General features: G+C 43.5%; 1 protein-coding gene across 1 annotated transcript; it reads left to right on the forward strand.

The window, feature by feature from the left end:
- Positions 1-11,450: 11,450 nt before the first annotated feature.
- LOC119279802 lies at positions 11,451-16,252 on the forward strand. Its single transcript, XM_037560918.1, has 13 exons — positions 11,451-11,476; positions 11,572-12,553; positions 12,664-12,764; positions 12,847-12,961; positions 13,364-13,441; positions 13,802-13,894; positions 14,001-14,084; positions 14,191-14,286; positions 14,518-14,580; positions 14,668-14,698; positions 15,263-15,309; positions 15,512-15,570; positions 15,725-16,252. Exons 1-13 carry the CDS (start codon positions 11,451-11,453, stop codon positions 15,927-15,929), a joined length of 1,980 nt encoding a protein of 659 aa, XP_037416815.1. The 3' UTR covers positions 15,930-16,252.
- Positions 16,253-25,837: the final 9,585 nt, after the last annotated feature.

The following is a 25,837-nucleotide window of genomic DNA, read 5'->3' on the forward strand; positions in this document are numbered from 1 at the left end:
TAAATATTTTAAATGCAGATGTAGTAGGGATCGCAAACTGGATGGTACACAACTTGGTTTTGGAAGATATGGCACCAAAAGTTGTAGAGTTGGTCGTATTTCATATCGAGCCATTGAAGCAGAGCGTCGGGCTACAATCAGACAATTCCATCGTGCTATGAGCGGACAATTCCAAAGAAATTGTAAGATATGGGTAAGAGTTCTCGCAGATCTTCCTATTACGGGGAAACCCGCAGAAGTTCGAATGGGAAGAGGAAATCCAATTTCGGTAAGACTTGATCTATCATCTTATTCTTTTTGTTTCTTTTTGGGGGGACTAATAATAGTTATCATTGTGTTTGCGGTTGTAGTTTTAGATCCCTCATTGATCGTGACAGATCAAGCTAGGGAACTAATCATGGAATGGATTCTCTCGCTTGCCCAATCTTTTTATCACATTCTACGGGCCCTTTTCACAGAAATGCGGCACACCTTGAGTGGACGGGAGTGCTATGCCCCCTAGTAGGAACAAAGCTGCTGGCAAAAAAAACTCCTTCGGGTTCGGAGGAGGAAACCTCCAAGCCGGCATACATTCATCTAATGCTATCAGATGAGAGTGATAGTGAGAGCGTTAACCAACAAAGGGGTGGGAGCGATGTGCCTCCTTTAACTATTGACTTGAACCGACCGGCTCAGGATCAGGAAGATATTCGGCAATATGCCGAATCAATAAAGGAATTTCGGATTGATGAGCAATTCGAGAATTTCAAAAGGAATGATTCCACTTCCCCGCTCTATGATCAATTATGCGCCTACGTCGGAGATGCTTATGTTGTTAAAAACCAGTGTATCCGAGAGATCTAGGAGAACTTTCATGCAACAGACGCTGGGTTAATTGATTTCGTCAATCAGACGGATGACACTGAAGGGCAAAGAAGAGTTATATGGGATCTTATCAAGCTTCATTTCCAGGATGATGTTGATAAGATCCCACCTGAACTACAACAAAATGAAAATCCAGAGGAGGAATGAATGGTATGGTAGCCATCATCATCATTCTCTTTTTCATTATAAAGATAAAGGGCTTGCTTCATTTGAAGAGTTAGTTGGCTGGCCTACCGGCCCGCAGATGTAGAGACAGAGATAGAGGTTGCCTCTCTTCTTGAACTGCAAAATCAAAGGGACACTTGGAAAGAAGGGAACGCACGGCTCTTATCTGGTTCGAATCCAGTTCGTCCCAGCCGGTCACAAAGACTACACCAAACTACACTAACTATGAGTTTATGAAAGCGTAGAAAAAACAATAACTATATATGGGAATATGAAAGCAAGAATTACTAATTGTAAAAATTACAATCGAAAGCCCCCCCCCCCTGGTAGAAAACCAACTATCGTTTCATATATGCGCTAGGATATATATAGTATCCTATCCCCCTCAATCTCAGGAGTCTCTTTCTCTATGCCCGACTTACGAGCTCTTTGCTTATTATTTCTCGGGTGGGATGAAGGTCGAAATGTCTAGTTTGAATTTCTTATGCTTATATAGTTTGAGTCGTCTAGCTTCATACCAAGGTTGTTCTACAAAAGAACCAAGTAAGAAAGTAAGCCCGTTCAATTGAAATAGCTTCCTCGCTTCGCAATTCGATACCCATTGAAACTATGGATACGATAGACTCGGGAGGGGTAAAGGGTTACTTTATTTGGGCTGCTAAGTCTTTCTTGTTGATTCCGGAAATAAAGAGGACCTTCTTAATCCTTCGTGCTCCACACCCGCCTCACTGGACCTATCCATTCGAGCTCTCTCCTCTAATCCCAACTCAACACGGCTGGACAACGACGCTTGTTCACTTATAACGAAATCACACGTTAAGCCTGATGAATTCATCTACAATTTATGGATTTGTCGGTTTGGCAAGGTAGAACCAGGGCCCTTCCATTAAGTTATATTATAGTTTAGATAGGAGAGATGCAGACCAGATAGGAATGCAAGAATACTCTGTAAATTGTTTATTAATTGGTTTAGTCTATGGAAGAGAAGTCTCGATCTAGAGGATTCCCCCCCCCCCCAGACTGACCTAGTTGTCCTTGACTTGCTTCGAAAAGAAAAGACCTAGTACTTGTTTACCTTGACCATGGCTACTTTCCCGCTGCCTTTCCTTCTATACTTTTCCTATGTGCTATCCCAGGCATCCCTTGTCAAGCTACCTATCCCTACGAAAAAGCAAGCCTACTTACTACGTGTTTTCCTCTATTGGCAAATATGCATATACTGACCTACTCACGTGCATATCTTGCATAAAGCCTTCCCCTAAAAAACAAACTAGCCCGTATCTTCCTAGTCCTTGTTGCCAGCCCTACTCGACTTTACTCGACTATTTAGAAAAATCTACTACTTGAATGCATACTTTTACTATTATTTAAAGAAAAAACAAAAACTATTTCTGAGTTTATGCCCCACCAACAGAGCAAAAGAACGCTCAAATGAGGAACTAGAATATGAAAGTGCAAAATATCCTACCGAACAAAGAAAGCACTATATCTCATTTTTAAAATATGGTAAAAATTCTTCAACCTAACTCAACACAACTATATTTCGACTGTATATGTATGTTTGTAACGTACCACAAAACCATCTTAAGATTAGACAGTTATCAATCAGCAAACGCATTGACCACATGCAAAAAATCAAGACGGATCTCCTTCCTTTTATTCGGTGCTTTCCTTTTATAAGTCACTGCTATTCTTCCTTGACCCTTCTTACCTTTGCTAGATTTTGCATTCCCCTCATTACTATTCGGCTCAGTATTATCTTCACCTTTGGAATTGCTTCCACCAGAAGTAGACGACAAGTACCGTAGATGTCAGAATTTCGTATGTAGCAAATTCAGGTAGTAAGTAATGGAACTGTAGCATGCAAAGGGATTGTACCATGGAAATTGAGAAGAAATCTCCATCAAGTTTTTCCATTTTATGCCATATGAATAAGAGATTCCTTTTAGTTAGAAAGCTCGCGTAGAAGTTTGCTATCAAAGACCTCGGTATTCTTTTCATCCGCGGTTTCCCACTTCTCTGTCTCTGGGTGAATGCCTCTACCAGAGGTTATGCGCCAGCTTGGGAAAGCCTTAAGTTATATCTTAATCTATCTTGCAAGGTAGATTGGATCATGTCCGCGATAGAAGTTGCGGAGGAATGAAACGACGATTTCGGTATAGGAATAGAAAGGGATTGTGCTTTCGACCGTGGCGAGATAGGATAGACTTGGTATTCTTTCTTGTCCCTTGATTGCCAACACTCTGGGGCTGAATTAATTAATGAAACTAATAGGAAGGATTGGGATGATGAACTGGTGAGATTCTTTCTTTCGCTGACTGACCAAGGTAATTAATTCCTTCCATTGGTCAGGCGGGTAAGCAAGGAGACGACGTTCTCATTAAAAAAATGAAATATGCCATGCCGAATTCAAAAACAACTCCTTAAACTCCGTCGTTTACCGACATCCTCTCAGCTATCATACATCCTCCGCTTATCTCTCTTAGGCATAGGCATCTCAACACATTCCTCCTTCCGAGTTGCTTGTCCGAACTTGGCTCTTTAGTAAAACGAAGGAGCTGCTAAGCTATTATTAGGTATCAATTTAGGAGCCTTTTGTCATTTCCAACTGCATTATTGTGAGCATTCGGAACCCGTTCCTATGCGGTCATCAAATTGGCTGGCTTTGGACCCTCGATCGCAGCAATGAACTAAGCATCCCACTTAACTTACTTTTGGTACTTTTGAATCTTGTCCCATCCCATAGCTTCACAAGTGAATCTACCTATGGATCCATAAAGTTGATCATTACTTTTCAAATGCTTATTTCATGTGTCCGCCATAGCGCTTATCTATCTCCTGGTCTGATTCATCTTTAGAATGTAACCGGACATATTACAAGGCGAAAAAACAGGGATTTCATCGATTCCGGATTGCCCAATGTCTCCCTTTCCCTCTTTCCTTTCACTTTCCTCGCATAACGAAAGCATGATTTACTCGAGCTGAGTATCTTGTTAGAGTAGTAGATTCCACGCTCGAGATGATGTGTGTGACTGGGCAGGAGATTCTTTTACTCCAAAGCCGTTGCGCAGGTTTGTGTGTGACAACTATGTCGATCAGTTTTTAAAGACGCCTAGAAACTATGTCTACAGATTCCGGGAGAGAGTACAAGTGGTGCCATCGGAGGAAGCTGACAACCTCAGAACAAGAATGGAAAAAGGATTGATTACTCGACGAAGTAGTACCAACAGGATATATTAATCACTAGGTTACGGTAATATGTGCTTGTCTCCGAAAAGAAGGATAAAAGGATAGATTAGCAAAGCAGTCACTCCCAACGGCAGATGAAAACGATACCGACACATCTTCTAAATCATCTTAACAACCTTGAAGATACGGGATTATATAATCAACTCATTTAGTTGATAGATCATTATTGGATTCTTTTTATTGTGACCAAGATCCATGAAATAGCTCTCTTTATACTACGTTATAACTAGCGGATACTTCCCATTCTTATGTCTTCTTTCCTTATTACGACTCATGTGCTTAGATAAAATACGACGTTTGAGTTTGGACATAGCCAATTGCTACTTATGGTGCTAGGCCTTTTCAAGCAATGGAAGGCAGACTTGAATGCCAATCAGACATGGCCAGAAGCTTAGATAATATCACTAGTTTCTCTTGTTTATCACTTAATAAATAGTCTTTTTTGTCCCAGGGAGCGAGGAGAGAAGATGACAGGTTGAGTAGAGAAAGGTGGGTCATTGTCCCAACGTAGTAGTATTTTTGTTTTGTTTTCAGCTGATCTATATAAAAATAATAGAATAAATAAAGGCAAAGGATTTGGTTCAGTCGTCAAGTAAAGATTTCCTTTACCCAGAGTTGGGAACTCTGAATAGTTGTTTGAATACCGACTGCCTTTCTTGCGCTTCAATTCCTCTTATCCAATCCAACTTCCCCTGGGAGCCAAGCAGAAAAGCAAGTCCTCTAGTTATGGATGCAGTACTCACCTCACTAAACTTAGGAAGAACTAATTCAAGTAGAATTACAAATAGCGAGAAGTGGATGAAAAAGGGATCGAGCCTAGCTCGAAAACAGCTGCTGCTTCCCTCTTTCTTGCTTGCTTTACTCGGTATTCAGTGAAAGATTAGGCTTGGTAATTACAGTTACCAATGGTAAGGATTGGCACGTGAACTTTCCTTTTTATCAAGCTCGAAAAAGCAATGGGTGGGTTGGCTGTGAAAGGAGAGTAGAGTTTTTGAGTTTTGTAAGAAAAGTACTGGGTGAGGCTCCTCACATCCATAACATATTATCTGTACTCTTTTTCAAGCATGCCTCTTTTTAATGACTCTCTTTTTCAACTTCATTGTGGCATTTCATTCTGTTATCGACTAATGGTTGACACTAGAGAAGCATTGAAGGCTCCTTCCATAGATTCCAAAGCCATGTTTGTTATTATCAGAATATTCTGACTCCCTTGTTGTCTTATTGATCTGACCAACCGCGATAACAACATTGCCATTCGGGGTTACGCGAGTCGGAGTATTACTCTCCTAATGGAATATTCCAGCAGGAGCAACCGAACCATCTTCTCGTTGTCCTTCCATTCTTCTGACCCATAAAATAGCTCTTGGTCATAAGAATCCAGCCGGAGTTCGAAATCGGAGATAAGAATTGAATCGATTTCAGGCACTTCCCTCAAGCCGAAACCGGAACAGGAAACTTGTAACTTCTAGCCGAGAAGGATAAGAGAGGTTTGTCTTGCTTTGCCTTATAGTGATTGTGTGCCAGGGTCAGCGAAGAGACAGGACGCTATTGTCCTAGACTACTTGGACTAGTCTACTAGGACTCGGGGGAAGAGACTTGTTTGTGATAGGACGAGAGATCAAGTACAATGTTCGGTTCAAACTAGGCAACCTCTTCGTTATAAGACCGAGAATAGTATATGCCCCTTCTCACCACTAGCTAGGGCCACCAGCATTAGGAAACTAAGGAAGAGTCGTATGGCTAAGGAATTCAGGGCTGATAGAGCTCTTGGGAAGAAGTCAGTATCCAGCTTTCTTTCATTGATATCACAATAACAAGCGAGGAAAGGACAGTCTTTCAAGAGAAGATAGGTCTGTTTTTCATTAAGGAATTGCAGCGAGTATTGCTTGTTTCCCAGATCCGGTATCAGGACCTGTCGATAGATGGGATGGACCCACCCGTTTGACTCTTATGAATTGATAGTTAGATACTATTGCTAAAGGAAAGTAAAGATAGTGGTTTGTGTTGCAAAAAGCTAGTTCAAGGTCAGGCTCCGTCAAACAGAGTTGTCAAGAATGAAAAGTTGAAAGAATGATGTGTCAAACACTGATTGCACACAGAGGTTAGTTAAGTATAGGAAGTACTGTCCCTAACGAGAAGTATGCTATTGTCCCAATAAAAGGATAGTTGGACGGTATCGATTGGGGGAATAGGGATAGGTGGTTAAACGCGATGCTGCGCCTAACTATATAGAACCGTGATCCATGAAGAGAAGTCGGCCAGCTATTAAGTCAGAGAAGTCATCAACCTATTACTAGTGTCAGTTCTGTTAAGAGAAGTCATCAACCTATTACTAGTGTCAGTTCTCTTCTTCCTCTCTACCAATTGAAAGTAAGTATTGATTTCGCCTAATAGGGACAAAGCAAAGTAGGGTGGTCAAGTACAGTATGCCTGGAGTTCGTAGTGCCCGCTAGATATCATTGGCAAGTTATAGAAGTCTTTCTCTCTTTTGAGATATCATTGGTCAGTGCAGCGAGGGGCAACCATCATTTCTATTGCTCTGTAAAGAAAAGATAGGACAAGGGTCTTGCTCCACCCAATGGAGATAAAGCACGGGGATCCGTTAAGGGCGTATTGAATCGATAAGAAGCACTTGAATTCTAGTGGGTCCAGCTACCCAACACTAGCCCCGGATCATTTATGTATTATCAATTGATAGTAGGGGCAGGCAGGGGAAACTCTTTATATCAGTTAAGTAAACTACGGATTGTATTGTGGGCAGGGATCCTACTTCTATAGCGAAGTAAAGAAGTGTGGAATGCGCTATCTCGAAGTAAAGAAGTGTGGCTTGATAGATAAGTTGCACAAACCTTTGAGCTCGATACGATATAGTCGATCGATTAGTTCATAGACGGGAAGCTCCATTCTCCCATTGTTCGGGACTCTCATTGTTTTGTTCAGAAAGTAGTCGGCATCTTCCTTTATTCAATTAGCAAGGCAGTGCTAGTTGATTTCATCATTTCTAGGTATACCCTCTCCCTTTTCTACGAAGGTTTGCTGCTCCGCCTGCACCAGTGAATTATTCTATTCTTCTCCTTTGGTTCAGTCTGTGGGGAAATCAGAATTCACCATTGAATCATGTGGATCAGCTCCCTTACATAATAATATTTCACTGTATCAGCTACGAGGGGAAAATCTAGAAGACAGAGGATAGAGAGTGAGAGAAAGAGTGTGAGACTTGCGCCGCTCTCCATTTCGAGGGGATTTCGACGATTCTGGGGTGATTGAACTATTTCTTTACCTGTTCAATTTCTAACGAATCAAGATATCCTCTTGTTCCGGTATAAATAGTAGCTATCTGCTCTTCCACTGGGAGAGGATTTGCTTGGGATTGTTTAAGCAATTCCCTTAATCATCGACCCCTTGCCAATTGATTCTGACTTGTTTTATTGAGAGCAGAGGTGAATAATAGGCTTGTCACTCTGCGAATTGAGCTAGTTTCAATTTGGATTTGCCAGCTACTTGTTTCATGGCTCTAATTTGAGCCGCGGATCCTACTCTGGAAACTGAAATACCCACATTAATAGCGGGTCGAATTCCGGCATGGAATAGATCCGCAAATAAGAATATTTGTCCATCTGTAATGGAGATTACATTAGTAGGAATATAGGCGGAAACGTCTCCAGATTGAGTCTCAATTATTGGTAAAGCGGTCATACTTCCTTCGCCTAAAAGATAATTTAATTTCGCGGCTCTTTCTAAAAGGCGTGAATGCAAATAAAAAACATCCCCTGCATAAGCCTCACGGCCGGGACTTAATAGAAGGGACATTTGGCGATAAGCTTGTGCCTGTTTGGAGAGATCATCATAAATTATTAAAGTATGTCGTTCGCGGTACATAAAATACTCAGCCGGGGCTGCTCCCGTATAAGGAGCGAGGTATTGTAATGTAGCAAGTGAATCCGCCATTTCAGCTTACTACAATAGTGTATTCCATGGCCCCCTCCTCATGGAAAGTAGTTACTACTTGAGCTACGGAGGATGCTCTTTGACCAATAGCTACATAAACACATATTACACCTTGCCCTTTTTGATTGAGAATTGCATCTGTGGCTACTGCTGTTTTGCCAGTCTGTCTGTCCCCAATAATGAACTCTCGCTGACCGCGCCCTATAGGGATCACCGAATCGATAGCAATAAGCCCTGCTTGAAGATGTTCGTATACGGAACACCTGGAAATTCTACTTGGAGCAGGAGATTCAATTAAGCGAGATTCGGAAGCTACAATTTCGCCTCTCCCATCAATAGGTTTAGCCAGAGCATTTATAACACGACCCAAGTTATATACGCTCATGGGTATCTGAGCAATTCTTCCTGTTGCTTTTACAAAACTTCCCTCTTGATGCTAAACCATAGCTCTAACTGAGTAAAATTCCACAATTTATAAGAACGATATGATTTTTTGCATTTTCCACTGTGAAAGCTTCCCTCAATCCCTCCCTAGTCCTTTCTTTCCTGGGCACAGGCTTACCTGGTTGACCGCCCACATTCGTTCATTGTTTGTTCTGTTGTGGAATCAAACCACAGAGCTAGCGCAATTGGGATTTAAAGTCCCATGCGTGAAACTAATGAGGATTTTCAGTCCTATGCTCTACCAGCCAGAACCTAGAAGGACACTTCACACCCGATTTGACACATCTAGACTGGAAACACTGCTTGTCAAGAGCACAGACCCCAGTATAGAATACTTTTTTGAGTATGTTGGTAAGTTCCGGTCATCCTCTTCTGTGCTTGCACTTCTGCGTAACTAGGGGTGCAAGTCCAGTACAGCGTACTTTCATAATTGAATCAAAAGCGTCGATACATGAAAAATCTCTATATACGATATTTATGACATAGAATGTTGTTCTTTCAACATGATTCCTCAACAATTTTTCATTGTAACTGACTCTCCGTTCCTCTTTGGTTTTCGACTAATAATTACCATGATGAATTTCTCTTACTGCTTGGTTCCGCATTGGATTTTGGAAACTTTTGTTTAGAAAGTGGTGTCATGACCGTGGGGATCAAATGGATGGTTCAGGAAAGTCTAGTGAAGCGGCACGGTCTAATCATATAGATGACCATAGTGGTATGGTTCCATAGAAAACTACTGGAGGCCATTACCGCCACCGAAATGGTTTCCATGCTCCGTTGGATGATTTGACGATATCGCAGTATCAAGCTAGAACGGTTTCAATTTGTAGGACGGGAAAGAAACCTCATCCTTTGGTGCACACTAACCGATGAAGCTCAACCCTCTCTCGAACTGAGCTATTTCCGCTTTTTCGAACAAAAAGTTCGAGTAGTTCAGTGAAAAAACGGTCAAGCTTTCTTCCATCCTTCCTAGCTCCTCGAGCTTGCACCCGCTCGACGCCTTTTTCATTGTTCATTTTGAGGTGGATTCGAACCACTCTCTCCGTTTGGATTTTGAGTCCAAAAAGCCCGGCGAAAGAGGATTTTCAGTCCTATGCCCGCTGCCAGCCAGAATGGGATTTTTCCACTTCACACCCACACAATCGGGATTTGATGAAATAGCTATGTTTTTTTCTTATTTGATTCGGATACAGTCAATCTACTGTCCATCTTTCTTTTTTCTCCTTTCTTTCTCCTCAACCTATCTCCATTGGATGGACTTACGAAAGAATAATATCTAATCTCCCCATCGCGGTTAGGATCCCATGAACCAGGAGCGCCAGCACCGGTTCCTCGATCTTCCTACTGGAGGCATGGTCCTGGTTTTCGTTCATTCATTTCATTCTTTGTTCTGTTGTGGAATCGAACCACTCAAAGGATTTAGAGTCCTTTTACCAACCAGTCAGAACCAATATTTCTCTGTTATATTCTGTTTTTTCTTTGTCAGCTAGCACAATTTGGATTTCGAGTCCAATGCGCTAACGCTTTCTTTAGTTTTCTTGATCTTTCTCCGGGCTTTGACCATGTCTCCCGAACAATTTCAGTACATATGGCGCAAGACGATTCCACATATATATCGGCATTTTTTCAGAAAAGTCCCTCTATTTCAAAGAATTCAACCCGCAGTCCTGTTTTAAGTTAAAACGAAGCGTTATTTTCGTATTTTACACAAAAGTCCATGTCTTTTCTTAAAATCAACCCGCCGTCCGGGTTTAAGTCACACCCAAACCGTTATTTTACATTTTTCAAAACCCCCCTTCATGTTTTAGGTAATTTATCCGCGGATCATATTTAAGTCAAACAAATGCTTTTTAAAATCATCCATATCTTTTAAACCGTAACTCCGATTTGAACATGTTATATATGAAATTTGATTAGAAAAATATATAGAATATGAATATGAGATTATTTTTACCTGTTAAGTATTTTAAATATTATTTTGGAATATATTTGAGTCAAATTAAATAATTTTCTAAATTATCTGTATCTTTTAAACAGTAACTTCGATTTTAACATATTATATATGAAATTTTATTAGAAAAATGTGTGGAATCTAAATATGATGTTAATTTTACCTGATAAATATTTTTAAAATATTGTTATGGAAGCAAACTTATAATTTATAGCGCAAAATCTTTTTTTTCATACCGGCGGCGATCCGGATTGCAAATAAATACCCCACTATAGGCATATATGAAAAAGAAAACATTGATAACTACACGTGCATACCTCTGAAAAATGTCGCAGGGGAAAACAAAAGATTTCTCATCGCGAGAATGAGAGAAAGAGAGCGAGAGAAAGGGGAGGGGGAGACAGAGAGATGGAGAGGGAGGAGAGAGAGGGAGAGAGACGCCTTAAGATTAACCATATTCAACACATGTTTTTTGTTGTTTTTTGTCAACACCGAGGCCATCGCCGGCGAGGGTGAGAAGGAGGATAAGCGGCAACACAAATATGATGCCTCGTAAAAATAAAGGAGATGGACCTATTATGGCTTTGAGTGATGGTTGTTGAGTTAAGAGTGTGTGTTATGTTTTCTCTCCCGTTGCAACGCACGGGCTCTTTTTTGATAGTTAAAATAAAGTACTCCCATGCACCCGTGCTTGGAAAAAATCGCACTCGTACTTCACGAATTTAACCACACCTACCGCAGAACGTCGGCCCGGAACGGCGGAGCCACCGAGCAACAGCGACCGCGGTGACCGGAAAACGACCGGAGCAACGAGGGTGCCGAGCGTATGTGGCACGCGGCGCGCCGGGACGGGTCCACCCCCCCAACCCGCGACGCCGGCGAGCCACACGCCCGCCGCACGATGCCCCAGCGCCAATCCGCGCAATCCCGCGCGCACGATCCTGCAGATCACCGAATCCCGGCGTCGCACCGGCTCCACACACCCCGGATCGAGCGCCTCTTCCACACACGCGCGGCACCAACCACCCCACTCGTGAACTGTGCCCGCCCCCGCCCCGCGCGCCATGGCCACACCCGTCTGATGCCAACACCCCTCCCGCCATGCTGCCCTTCTGCTCCTCCGCCGCGCCCACCCCATGCTCCCCCCTCTGCCCGGTGACCGCCGGCGCGCGGGCGCTGCGGAGGGTCGAGGCCGGCGCGCTCAGGCCCTTCGCCGCCGACCCGCTCGTCGCGCAGGCGGTGCCCGACCGCCCGCTCTTCTCCGACTCCGCCATCCTTTCCCCCTACGCCACCGCGCCGGATGACATCGTGCGGGGGTTCGCCTCCGCCGCCGAGCTGCCCGGCCCTCTCTGGCGCGCCGGGGTCGACCCGCCGCTGATGCCCGTCGACCTGGCCGCGGACGCTGTGGTCGGCGCGGTCACCGACGATGCCGCGCAGCAGGCCCTGATGGACGCGGAGATGCCCACCACGTTCCCGGCCGACGCCACCGGCGTCGAGGAGTCCGTGGCCAGGTTCATCGACAAGCTCAGCAAGCAGATATTCCAGGCGGAGGACGCGCTCACCGAAGGCTACGACAAGCTCAGGCTGTCGGCGTACGACGCTCTCGGGGCCTACAGGAAGGCGATAAGGGGCGTCGCTGGTGGCATCACGTCCTCGGTGGCTGCCACCAAGAAGCAGGCCGCCGGTGGGGTCCCGGACGTTTCCGGCGCATTTCAGGATAAGGTGGCCGGAGCTGGCGCCGTGGCGGCTGACGTTCTTAGGAAGGCAATTGTTGTAGCAGAGGATTCACTGGGCAGTGCCACCACGTCCCTCGTATACTACTATGGCTCGGCCAAGTCGTCGTTGCCACCAAATGTCAAAGATTTGCTGAACTCATCCGAGGAGAAAGCTAGCATAGTATTGCGACCAATTGGAGGTGCCCTTCAACAGGTATATTTGTGCCATGTCTTCCCTTAAGACACTCCTAGCAGTAAATCTGTAAACTGTCGAGCCAATTGTTGAAGAGGCCACGGAAAATATTCTGACATGCAATGCTTCAGGTATATGTTATCATCGAAGGCATCGAAAAGAATGTTGGTTTGAACCCAAGTGACCCAATTGTTCAATTGGCAGTTTTGCTTGGAGGTTCAACAACAATAGGGTAAAGGGAATTTTCATTTATTTTGTACTGGTACCTTTCCTGCATTTGGTTTTCTAAAGTCCTGAATTTTGTAACATTGTAGGATATCTTACTGGCTCTTCGCATATGGTGGCTATTCTGGAGATTTGTCGCCTGAATCGACATTGGAGCTATTGAAAAGTGATGGCAAAGCCGTACTTATTGATGTTCGGCCTGAGGCAAGAGATTGTAAATCTCATTAGCCTTTTCTTTCGTTCATGTCCTTTTTTCATCTAAGAAATCTATCAAATCTGGTTCATGATATTTTTGCAAATTGTCCAAATATAAATTTTAATTATGAATATTTTAGCAAATGGATGTGTCATTCCTTGATTGCTTCTTAAGAACACTTTACTGTCAAGTTCTTCACTCATGTCCTGCCTTTGAACAAATTTTTTTTTTGAGAATGAACATAAATATTTTTAGTGAAGCATCCATCGGTACTGAAGGTCTGTATGGCTTTGTCGTGTCCTTTGTGGAGTACATGTCACTGAATAATTAGATGTACCTTAACTCAATTGTTTGATATATCAGTTATATTTAACAACTATAGCAGCTTCTCATCAAATTATGTTCTGTAGGACTTGAGGGGGAAAGATGGAATTCCTGACCTACGCCGTGCAGCTAGATCTAAATATGCAAGCGTTGCTTCGCCTGAGGTATGTCTGGTTTGAACTGAAGATGTAGAGTGCTACTTGTTTCTCTCCTAATTCTAGAAGCTCTACTGTTTGGTAAATTATATCTATTCAAGCGCTCACTAATTTCTGGACAATTTCTCTAACTCCCCTGAATTCAGCTCCAAATTTGTACGTCCATCCGTAAAGATTAAAGCTGTTTCATGTAGCCAAAAGTCCTTTTTGTCCTGATAGTATTAAGATTTGTGTTCGTTAATTTTTAAAGAATATGAAATTACTCTTATGATCTATTAGCCACTTTGTCTCAAGGTTTTTTAAAATGGTGAAATGACAAAACATATATTTCGGTATTGATAATTAATACATTTGTTTTTTTTAATTCAGATCAAAGGTCCAACAAAGAAGCTACTTAAAGGTGGAAGCGAAGTTGATGATGCTTTGGTTGCAGTTGTAATCCGCAACTTGAAGTTGGTTAAGGTACTTACTCTGTTTGACTGAGCCTTGTATTTGATATTTATACTCTATTGTTTCTTCACAAGAAGTAATATTGTATCTGTACTGTGTTTTTCACCTGCTTTTGTAGGGTGATTCAAAGGTCATTATTATGGATGCTAATGGAACCCGATCAAAGTCCATTGCTAGGCTGCTGAAGAAGCTTGGTGTTCAGGCAAGTTTTGGAATTTTTTTAGGACAATTTTTGTATGCTTCTTTCTTCGTAGTTCCCTGCCTGCATGCACTATTCTTCTGTCTAATATTGAATGTTTCAATGGCAGCAACCTTACCTGGTTAAAGGAGGTTTCCAATCTTGGGCAAAGAATCTTCGCGTGAAAGAACTGAAACCAGAGACTGCATTGACAGTAATAAATGAGGTAATAATTCACACCTGAGAATCTTCTGTGCAATTTTCTTCACTTTTTGGCTATCATTTGAATGATCTTGGGATCATTTGTGACTGTAGTGGATTCATATTTTGTATATTATTGGTTGCATAATATATAAAAGTGCTTGGTGTAATGGTGTTGTCATCCCTCTCACATTCAAGCCTTTTATCACTGTCAAATAGTGTCAAGCACTTGAATCATTGTTCTGAATGTGTGTAGGATGCTGAGGAAATCCTCGAAGGCATAAAGCCCACCCCTACACTTGTCCTTGGATCCCTTCTGGTACATACATGCCACTTCTTCTTTTATGGGTGTCTTTGCAGCTGATGGCATGCTTCTTTCTTGCTAATTTTGATTTCTTTTGTGCAGGGCTTCTCAGCAGTGACTTATGCTTTGCTAGGTAAGTAGAGTATGGAGATAGCATGTATGGTTTTTAAAATGGGTCCTCTTGACACCAAGGGGTATCAGATAGTCTTGTGTTTTGCCACAAAGGGCAGGAGCTGTGACACTCGACGAGGACAAATAGTTCAAGTACAAAGTACTCCCTCTGTAAACTAATATAAGATCTTTTAGATCACTATAGTGATCTAAAAGATCTTAGTTTACAGAGGGAGTACAAGGGAATGGTCTTTCGGATATATAGACATAAGAGGAAACTTCCTTTTGCATTGCAAAAATTGATGCAATTCAAAATATGTCATTTTAGTAAAATTAAGAAGGTATTGCTTAGTGGAGTGTTTGCAGTTAAACATCATTTTGAAAACCACGTCTCCATTACCTGGTATATACTGTCCTTATGTTTAGCATCGACCTAAACCATTTTCCATTCTCTGATTTATTTGCCATTTCACCTAAATGTGCATCATTGGCCTTTTTGACCTAATACTAGTTAGGTGAAACCTGTATACTGCAAGCACTTCAAACTACTTTTTGATGAATTGACTATGGTTTTACGTGATTGTAGAATGGGAGACGACTTTGCAGTACATCGGTGTTCTTAGTATTGGGTTGGTAAGTACTCTCCATTTTTAAATGTTTTGCACATAGCATATTTATTGTTCTGTACGTATGTACATCATGATTGGATAAAAGCAAGGTAAGTTTGTGCAGTTTTCTACTACCGTCAACTACAAAAGCTCAAATATGTGGCCATTTGTCAAGTGTCAGCGACAATGTTTATGCCCTGCCACCTGATATTTTTCTACTGTTGTAGACGATCTACCTGCGGTTCTCTACATACGAGGGTTCGGAGGATTTCCTGCAAGACCTAAAGTAAGTTCCCCTGGCTTGTGACATTTGTGTTCTTTGGTGCGCTTCCATTCCATCATTTTGTAGTTCAGGTGTTTTAAGATTGCAACTGTTCAAACCTCAGGCACAAATTAGAACCATCACAAATTTTCCTCCCCCTCTCCCTCTCTTTCCGCAGGCTGTTGCTGTCCCCAGTAAGAGTGGGCGCGGAAGCGTTCTCGTGGGCAGCTAAGAAGCTAGAGCCAAACAAGATTGGCCTGGCGACGTCCCCCTCCACGACGGCGGTGCAGGACCGAGTTCTCAAAGCGGCAGCGATGCACGAATCGAAGCCGTCTGATGCGGAGGAGTCCACCAAGACAGACAGTTTTGCCTCCGAAGCATGAGAAGCTCCCTGTGAGCGTGTGAACTGGATCCGTAGCCACTTCGCCGTCAGTCTGGTGAATTGATGTTTTTTATGTTAGTAATGGTACCATGAGCCGCCGTGACGACGACCGGCATTGTAAATTTATAAGCAGCAGTTTATATTAAACAGTTGTTAGCAGAAGTCTTCAGTTATTGGTCCAGTCTCATTGCCTCTCACCAAAAATAGAGAGAAATGCTAGCAGAACTTCACTTGAAATTTTTGTACATGCCACACCATGCACAAAAAAAGAGAGGTGGCGCAAGCAGATTCATTCTGTGGTTAAGAATGGCAATTTGTGTGTCATACTTAGTGGCCCGTATTTTGGCAGCTTCTAGTGTGGTGAGTCAGGGAACAACATTACCCCTTTCCTTTCCAATATAGCTTCTCGGATAGTGGCGTTTTGGCACATGGGAGCACTTGTTCCTGATTTTTAAATTTTGTTTTAAACATACTTTGAAATGTCAAAAAATTTCAAACAAAAACTTGGCGCGTATATGTCGATATTATACATGCTCACAAAGTTGTTTCACGAAAAACCGACAACTTACGTGTCACGTGTGAAAAAGACACAATCCGGTGTTAAAAAATGCTTTTCACAACACATTCTTTTGTCTTTTTACACAAGTCACAAAAAATGTCGGTTTTCTCTGAAACTTGACGTGCACACATATAATGTCGAGATGTATGCGTCAAATTTTTATTTGGAATTTTTTCGCACTTTAAAATATATTTTTCGTGTGCAGGAAGCCAGTATTGGTCATGTTTCAGTATGCATTAGGGATGATGTGGAGCAAGGGAGATTTTGTATTTCTTTTGAAACGGAGGCATAACCTTTGCCTCATCCATTAATTAAGAGAGCAATAGAGTATTCGGTTATAGAAAAGGTCTCCAAACAAAATACAAGAGTCCATTACTCTCTCGACATTATTTGTGCCAAACGTTTTGCACCCGTGGTGGACAGAAGTCTTGCTTCCTTCTTGATGCCCTCAATAAGGATTGCCCGTGGTGGCGTGGTGCGGACTTGTGACGAAATACCCTTGCATTTTTTTTTATTTCAAATGGTCCAACTTATAAGCATGGCCATTGATTCCATGGCACTTCTATTTGGAACATTGGCTTCGGACATGTTGATCCAACACTCTTTGGTTGAATGCTTCAAGTGCCAAGTGGTGGTGTTAGGGTTCACAGGTTGTAGCCATTAGAGATCACCTCTAAGTTTATGCGTGGCCTTCTAGGCGCCGAGGCCATCAGGAGTTTCCCTGACGCTGATGTGTTGGCCCTTCTCCTATGCCATGCTTTTGCAGGCGTTGTTTTCTTTTGCTGCTATATAGATGACTGCATGCTTGAGTATCTGTGTATGGAGTGTGAGCCTATTGGTGGGCTGTGTGGTTGTCCCAACAGGTCTGAGCAACGTCGTTTATTACCGGTCAACTGCTCCAGGCCGGGGTTCTAGAGACTGCTTCGTTCCCTAAAATTCAGTTATGCTCTAGAAAGTGAAGTCGAATGGGATAGCTTCACGACATATCACTTACTTACGAAGCCTTTTATCCCAAACAAGTTGGGGTAGGCTAGATATGAAACCCTTTCACGAGGACTTTCCAGGAGGTCATCCATCCTAGTACTACTCTCGCCCAAATGGGCTTCATACCCAAAAGACTGGCTAGTTTTTACGTTGGCTCGCCAAGCCTATCACAACCCTTAGATATGAAACCCTTTCACGAGGACTTCCTAGGAGGTCACCCATCCTAGTACTATTCTCGCTCAAATGGGTTTCATACCTATGGGACTGGCTAGTTTTTACGTTGGCTCGCCAAGCCTATCACAACTCTCTTCCTTTACCCGGGCTTGGGACCGGCTATGCCTAGAAGACATAGGCGGAGTTCTTCACGACATATCACTCCACAAAAAATTAGAATATGGGGTACAACTCCCTGTATTTTGCGAAGCAATTTAAAGGTGATCCAACAACTCTGGAAGCTAGAGTTAGGAGGGGGGATTACCCATCACTGCCACCAGTAAGTGGATACCCCTTCGTTTTTCCTCACGTCAACCAATCAAATAGATTCTTTCCACCAAATTGCCAATTCTTGAAGTTGAAGCTAGCTAGAAGCCAAACACGATAAACTGCTCTTTGGTGAAACTGCAACTTTTGTATGAAACTGCTCCAAAGTGAATTTGACGAAATGAAGTTGTGAAACGGAGTAGTCCCAAACATGCCCTAAGTCGATTTGGATAGTGGACTTGTTACGACCACTGCCATGTGGATCCTTTTTCGGTCGGGACATAGTGGTGCTTGCATTTGCGAGCTCCCGTGGCGTGTTTGTCCTCTGCGCGGTAGCCCTGTGTTTGTCACCACACACAGTCACACCTTATACTATATATACGCATGAGTATTTTTAAATCCATGAATAGTTTCTCAAATTGGTGAATATTTTGTGAATTCACGAACATTTTTCAAAATTAGATTTTTTTAGAATTTGCAAACACTTTTCAAAATTGTGAATGTTTTCCCAATTTCGTGCGCATCTTGTAAATTCGTGAACAATTTTTGAATTCACAAACATTTTTCTCAAATTCTTTGATCGTTTTAATCCATGAAAACACAAATAATGTGTAGGCCGGGAGCCAGCGATCCGAGGTGTGCGCCAATGGGTCACCCTACCCCACACCCTAGGTATGTAGGCTACCACTCGATGTATGTAGGCTACCGCTTGATGTATAACACAATGTTCGCCTACATATGTGGGCCTTAACACATCAATGACACTACATGGGTCTGGCCCGCCTACACATGCCTATCACCGGGCGCGGTGGAGCGTGTCGTCCCCTCTAGATTAAAGTTATTGCTATACATGTTTGAGCCAATGTTTGGGTGAAGACTAACATCCAAAAGAGCGGTTCATTGTTAATACAACATGATGGTATCCGAGCTTAGTTTTATACTGATATGTTCACTATCAAATTGGCCTTTGAAGTATCTAAATATATTCAACTGTCAAATTGGTTTGTTGGCCTTTGAAGTACTTCTTGGAGGTAGATTCACCCGGGTGAATTCTTGGAGGTAGACTCAATCTTCTAGGAGGTAGACTACAAACTTCATGTTGTTGACTAGGACAGTTTGGTGGAGAAGGTGTTGGAAATATGCCCTAGAGGCAATAATAAAAGCATTATTATTATATTTCCTTGTTCATGATAATTGTCTTTTATTCATGCTATAATTGTATTATCCGGAAATCGTAATACACGTGTGAATACATAGACCACAATACGTCCCTAGTAAGCCTCTAGTTGACTAGCTCGTTGATCAACAAATAGTCATGGTTTCCTGACTATGGACATTTGGATGTCGTTGATAACGGGATCACATCATTAGGAGAATGATGTGATGGACAAGACCCAATCCTAAGCATAGCACAAGATCGTGTAGTTCGTTTAGCTAGAGCTTTTCCAATGTCAAGTATCTCTTCCTTAGACCATGAGATCGTGTAACTCCCGGATACCGTAGGAGTGCTTTGGGTGTACCAAACGTCACAACGTAACTGGGTGACTATAAAGGTGCACTACAGGTATCTCCAAAAGTGTATGTTGGGTTGACACGGATCGAGACTGGGATTTGTCACTCCGTATGACGGAGAGGTATCTCTGGGCCCACTCGGTAATGCATCATCATATGAGCTCAAAGTGACCAAGTGTTTGGTCACGGGATCATGCATTACGGTACGAGTAAAGTGACTTGCCGGTAACGAGACTGAACGAGGTATTGGGATGCCGACGATCGAGTCTCGGGCATGTAACGTACCGATTGACAAAGGGAATTGTATACGGGATTGTTCAAATCCTCGACATCGTGGTTCATCCGATGAGATCATCGAGGAGCATGTGGGAGCCAACATGGGTATCCAGATCCCGCTGTTGGTTATTGCCCGAGAGCCGTCTCGGTCATGTCTACGTGTCTCCCGAACCCGTAGGGTCTACACACTTAAGGTTTGGTGACGCTAGGGTTGTATGAATATGAGTATGCAGTATACCGAATGTTGTTCAGAGTCCCGAATGAGATCCCGGACGTCAGGAGGAGTTCCGGAATGGTCTGGAGGTGAAGAATTATATATAGGAAGTGATATTTCGGCCATCGGGAAAGTTTCGGGGTCACCCGGTATTGTACCGGGACCACCGAAAGGGTCCCGGGGGTCCACTGGGTGGGGCCACCCATCCCGGAGGGCCCCAAGGGCTGAAGTGGGGAGGGGAACCAGCCCATAGTGGGCTGGTGCGCCCCCCTTGGCCCACCCCCTGCGCCTAGGGTTGAAACCCTAGGGTGGGGGGCGCCCCACTTGCCTTGGGGGGCACTCCACCCCCCTTGGCCGCCGCCCCCTTGGGAGATTGGATCTCCCAGGGCCGGCGCCCCCCCTGGGGGCCTATATAAAGGGAGGGGGGAAGGGGGCAGCCGCACCCTGAAGTCCTGGCGCCCCTCCCCCTGCTACACCTCTTCCTCCTCCGTCACGTGCTTGGCGAAGCCCTGCCGGAGTGCTGCTGTTCCACCACCACCACGCCGTTGTGCTGCTGCTGGAGCCATCATCATCAACCTCTCCTTCCCCCTTGCTGGATCAAGAAGGAGGAGACGTCATCCGCTCCGTACGTGTGTTGAACGCGAAGGTCCCGTCCGTTCGGCGCTAGGATCTCCGATGATAGGATCATGACGAGAACGACTACTTCAACCCCGTTCTTTTGAACGCTTCCGCTCGCGATCTACAAAGTGGTATGTAGATACATCTCCCTTGACTTGTTGCTTAGATGAACTCATAGATGGATCTTGGTGAAACCGTAGGAAAAAATTTAATTTTCTGCAACGTTCCCCAACAGTGGTATCAGAGCTAGGTCTATGCGTAGTTCTCTATTGCACGAGTAGAACACAATTTTGTTGTGGGCGTAGATCTTGTCAACTTGCTTGCCGCTACTAGTCTTTTCTTGCTTCAGCGGTATTGTGGGATGAAGCGGCCCGGACCGACCTTACACGTACGCTTACGTGAGACAGGTTCCACCGACTGACGTGCACTAGTTGCATAAGGAGGCTAGCGGGTGTCTGTCTCTCCTACTTTAGTTGGAGCGGATTAGATGAAAAGGGTCCTTATGAAGGGTAAATAGAAGTTGACAAAAATCACGTTGTGATTATTCGTAGGTAAGAAAACGTTCTTGCTAGAACCCAATTGCAGCCACATAAAAGATGCAACAACAATTAGAGGACGTCTAACTTGTTTTTGCAGCAATTGTCATGTGATGTGATATGGCCAGAAGTTGTGATGAATGATGAATGATATATTGTGATGTATGAGATCATGTTCTTGTAATAGGAATCACGACTTGCATGTCGATGAGTATGACAACCGGCAGGAGCCATAGGAGTTGTCTTTATTTTCTATATGACCTGCGTGTCATTGAAGAACGCCATGTAAATTACTTTACTTTATTGCTAAACGTGTTAGCCATAGAAGTAGAAGTAGTCGTTGGCGTGACAACTTCATGAAGACACAATGATGGAGATCATGATGATGGAGATCATGGTGTCATGCCGGTGACGAAGATGATCATGGAGCCCCGAAGATGGAGATCAAAGGAGCTATATGATATTGGCCATATCATGTCACTACTATATAATTGCATGTGATGTTTATTATGTTTTATGCATCTTGTTTACTTAGAACAGCGGTAGTAAATAAGATGATCCCTTATAATAATTTCAAGAAAGTGTTCCCCCTAACTGTGCACCGTTGCTAAAGTTCGTCGTTTCGAAGCACCACGTGATGATCGGGTGTGATAGATCCTTACGTTCACATACAACGGGTGTAAGACAGATTTACACATGCAGAACACTTAGGGTTAACTTGACGAGCCTAACATGTACAGACATGGCCTCGGAACACAGAGACCGAAAGGTCGAACATGAGTCGTATGGAAGATACGATCAACATGGAGATGTTCACCGATGATGACTAGTCCGTCTCACGTGATGATCGGACACGGCCTAGTCGACTCGGATCGTGTAACACTTAGATGACTAGAGGGATGTCTAATCTGAGTGGGAGTTCATTAAATAATTTGATTAGATGAACTTAATTATCATGAACTTAGTCTAAAACTTTTGCAAAATATGTCTTGTAGATCAAATGGCCAACGCTCATGTCAACATGAACTTCAACACGTTCCTAGAGAAAACCAAGCTGAAAGATGATGGCAGCAACTATTCGGACTGGGTCCGGAACCTGAGGATCATCCTCATAGCAGCCAAGAAAGACTATGTCCTAGATGCACCGCTAGGTGAAGCACCCATCCCAGAGAACCAAGACGTTATGAACGATGATTACTCCCTCATTCAGTGCGGCATGCTTTACAGCTTAGAACCGGGGCTCCAAAAGCGTTTTGAGAAGCACGGAGCATAAGAGATGTTCGAGGAGCTGAAAATGGTTTTCCAAGCTCATGCCCGGGTCGAGAGATATGAAGTCTCCGACAAGTTCTATAGTTGTAAGATGGAGGAAAACAATTCTGTCAGTGAGCACATACTCAAAATGTCTGGGTTGCACAACCGCCTGTCCCAGTTGGAGATCAACCTTCCGGAAGAGGCGGTCATTGACAGAATCCTTCAGTCGCTCCCACCGAGCTACAAGAGCTTTGTGTTGAACTACAATATGCAGGGGATGGTGAAGACCATTCCTGAAGTATTCTCAATGCTGAAGTCAGCAGAGGTTGAAATCAAGAAAGAACATCAAGTGTTGATGGTCAATAAGACCACTAAGTTCAAAAGGGGCAAGGGTAAGAAGGACGGCAAAGATGTTGCCACGCCCGGTAAGCCAGTTGCCGGGAAGAAGTCAAAGAATGGACCCTAGCCTGAAACTGAGTGCTTTTATTGCAAGGGGAAGGGTCACTGGAAGCGGAACTGCCCCAAATACTTAGCGGACAAGAAGGCCGGCAACACTAAAGGTATATTTGATATACATGTAATTGATGTGTACCTTACCAGTACTCGTAGTAACTCCTGGGTATTTGATACCGGTGCCGTTGCTCACATTTGTAACTCACAGCAGGAGCTGCGGAATAAGCGGAGACTGGCAAAGGACGAGGTGACGATGCGCGTCGGGAATGGTTCCAAGGTCGATGTGATCGCCATCGGCACGCTACCTCTACATTTACCTACAGGATTAGTTTTAAACCTCAATAATTGTTATTTAGTGCCAAGTTTGAGCATGAACATTGTATCTGGATCTCGTTTGATACGAGATGGCTACTCATTTAAATCCGAGAATAATGGTTGTTCTATTTATATGAGAGATATGTTTTATGGTCATGCCCCGATGGTCAATGGTTTATTCTTAATGAATCTCGAACGTAATGTTACACATATTCATAGTGTGAATACCAAAAGATGTAAAGTTGATAACGATAGTCCCACATACTTGTGGCACTGCCGCCTTGGTCACATTGGTGTCAAGCGCATGAAGAAGCTCCATGCTGATGGACTTTTAGAGTCTCTAGATTATGAATCATTTGACACATGTGAACCATGCCTCATGGGCAAAATGACCAAGACCCCGTTCTCCGGAACAATGGAGCGAGCAACCAACTTGTTGGAAATCATACATACCGATGTGTGCGGTCCAATGAGCTTTGAGGCTCGCGGAGGATATCGTTATGTTCTCACTCTCACTGATGACTTGAGTAGATATGGGTATGTCTACTTGATGAAAAACAAGTCTGAGACCTTTGAAAAGTTCAAGGAATTTCAGAATGAAGTAGAGAATCAACGTGACCGAAAGATAAAGTTCTTACGATCGGATCGTTAAGGAGAATATTTAAGTCACGAATTTGGTACACACTTAAGAAAATGTGGAATCGTTTCACAACTCACGCCGCCTGGAACACCTCAGCGTAACGGTGTGTCCGAACGTCGTAATCGCACTCTATTGGATATGGTACGATCTATGATGTCTCTTACCGATTTACCGCTATCATTTTGGGGATACGCTCTAGAGACAGCTACATTCACTTTAAATAGGGCATCGTCTAAATCCGTTGAGACGACACCGTATGAATTATGGTTTGGGAAGAAACCTAAGTTGTCGTTTCTAAAAGTTTGGGGATGCGATGCTTATGTCAAGAAACTTCAACCTGAAAAGCTCGAACCCAAGTCGGAAAAATGCGTCTTCATAGGATACCCTAAGGAAACCATTGGGTATACCTTCTACTTAAGATCCGAGGGCAAGATCTTTGTTGCCAAGAACGGATCCTTTCTGGAAAAAGAGTTTCTCTCGAAAGGAGTAAGTGGGAGGAAAGTAGAACTCGATGAAGTACTACCTCTTGAACTAGAAAATAGTGCAGCTCAGGAAAACATTCCTGTGGTGCCTACACTGACTGGAGAGGAAATTAATGATGATGATCATGGTACTTCTGATCAAGTTGCTACTGAACTTCGTAGGTCCACAAGGACACGTTCCACACCAGAGTGGTATGGCAACCCTGTCCTGGAAATCATGTTGTTAGACAACGGTGAACCTTCGAACTATGAAGAAGCGATAGCGGGCCCAGATTCCAACAAATGGCTAGAAGCCATGAAATCCGAGATAGAATCCATGTATGAAAACAAAGTATGGACTTTGACTGACTTGCCCGATGATCGGCGAGCGATAGAAAACAAATGGATCTTTAAGAAGAAGACGGACGCGGATGGTAATGTCACCATCTATAAAGCTCGACTTGTCGCTAAGGGTTATCGGCAAGTTCAAGGGATTGACTACGATGAGACTTTCTCTCCCGTAGCGAAGCTTAAGTCCGTCCGAATCATGTTAACAATTGCCGCATACTATGATTATGAGATATGGCAGATGGACGTCAAAACGGCATTCCTTAACGGGCATATTAAGGAAGAACTGTATATGATGCAGCCGGAGGGTTTTGTCGATCCTAAGAATGCTAACAAAGTGTGCAAGCTCCAGCGATCCATTTATGGGCTGGTGCAAGCATCTCGGAGTTGGAACATTCGTTTTGATGAGATGATCAAAGCGTTTGGGTTTATGCAGACTTACGGAGAAGCCTGCGTTTACAAGAAAGTGAGTGGGAGCTCTGTAGCATTTCTCATATTATATGTAGATGACATACTTTGGATGGGAAATGATATAGAATTCTTGGATAGCATTAAGACCTACTTGAATAAGTGTTTTTCAATGAAGGACCTTAGAGAAGCTGCTTACATATTAGGCATCAAGATCTATAGGGATAGATCGAGACGCCTCATAGGTCTTTCACAAAGCACATACCTTGATAAGATTTTGAAGAAGTTCAAAATGGACCAGTCCAAGAAAGGGTTCTTGCCTGTACTGCAAGGTGTGAGATTGAGCTCGGCTCAATGCCCGACCACGGCAAAAGATAAAGAAGAGATGAGCGTCATCCCCTATGCCTCAGCCATAGGATCTATTATGTATGCCATGCTGTGTACCAGACCTGATGTAAACCTTGTCGTAAGTTTGGTAGGAAGGTACCAAAGTAATCCCGGCAAGGAACACTGGACAGCGGTCAAGAATATCCTGAAGTACCTGAAAAGGACAAAGGACATGTTTCTCGTTTATGGAGGTGACGAAGAGCTCGTCGTAAAGGGTTACATCGACGCTAGCTTCGACACAGATCTGGATGACTCTAAGTCACAAACCGGATACGTGTATATGTTGAATGGTGGAGCAGTAAGCTGGTGCAGCTACAAGCAGAGCGTCGTGGATCTACATGTGAAGCGGAGTACATGACAGCCTCGGAGGCAGCGCATGAAGCAATTTGGGTGAAGGAGTTCATCACCGACCTAGGAGTCATACCCAATGCGTTGGGGCCGATCAAACTCTTCTGTGACAACACTGA

Source organism: Triticum dicoccoides, chromosome 3B (genome assembly GCF_002162155.2).
Source record: "Triticum dicoccoides isolate Atlit2015 ecotype Zavitan chromosome 3B, WEW_v2.0, whole genome shotgun sequence".
In the NCBI taxonomy this organism is placed as follows: domain Eukaryota; kingdom Viridiplantae; phylum Streptophyta; class Magnoliopsida; order Poales; family Poaceae; genus Triticum; species Triticum dicoccoides.

Excerpts from the sequence above, each read along its gene's own strand:
- LOC119279802 (XM_037560918.1), top strand. The coding sequence starts at position 11,451 with ATGTGGCACGCGGCGCGCCGGGACGG. Across the intron at positions 12,554-12,663 it reads TTGGAGGTGCCCTTCAACAG|GTATATGTTATCATCGAAGG; the intron begins GTATATTTGTGC and ends GCAATGCTTCAG. Across the intron at positions 13,442-13,801 it reads CAAGCGTTGCTTCGCCTGAG|ATCAAAGGTCCAACAAAGAA; the intron begins GTATGTCTGGTT and ends TTTTTAATTCAG.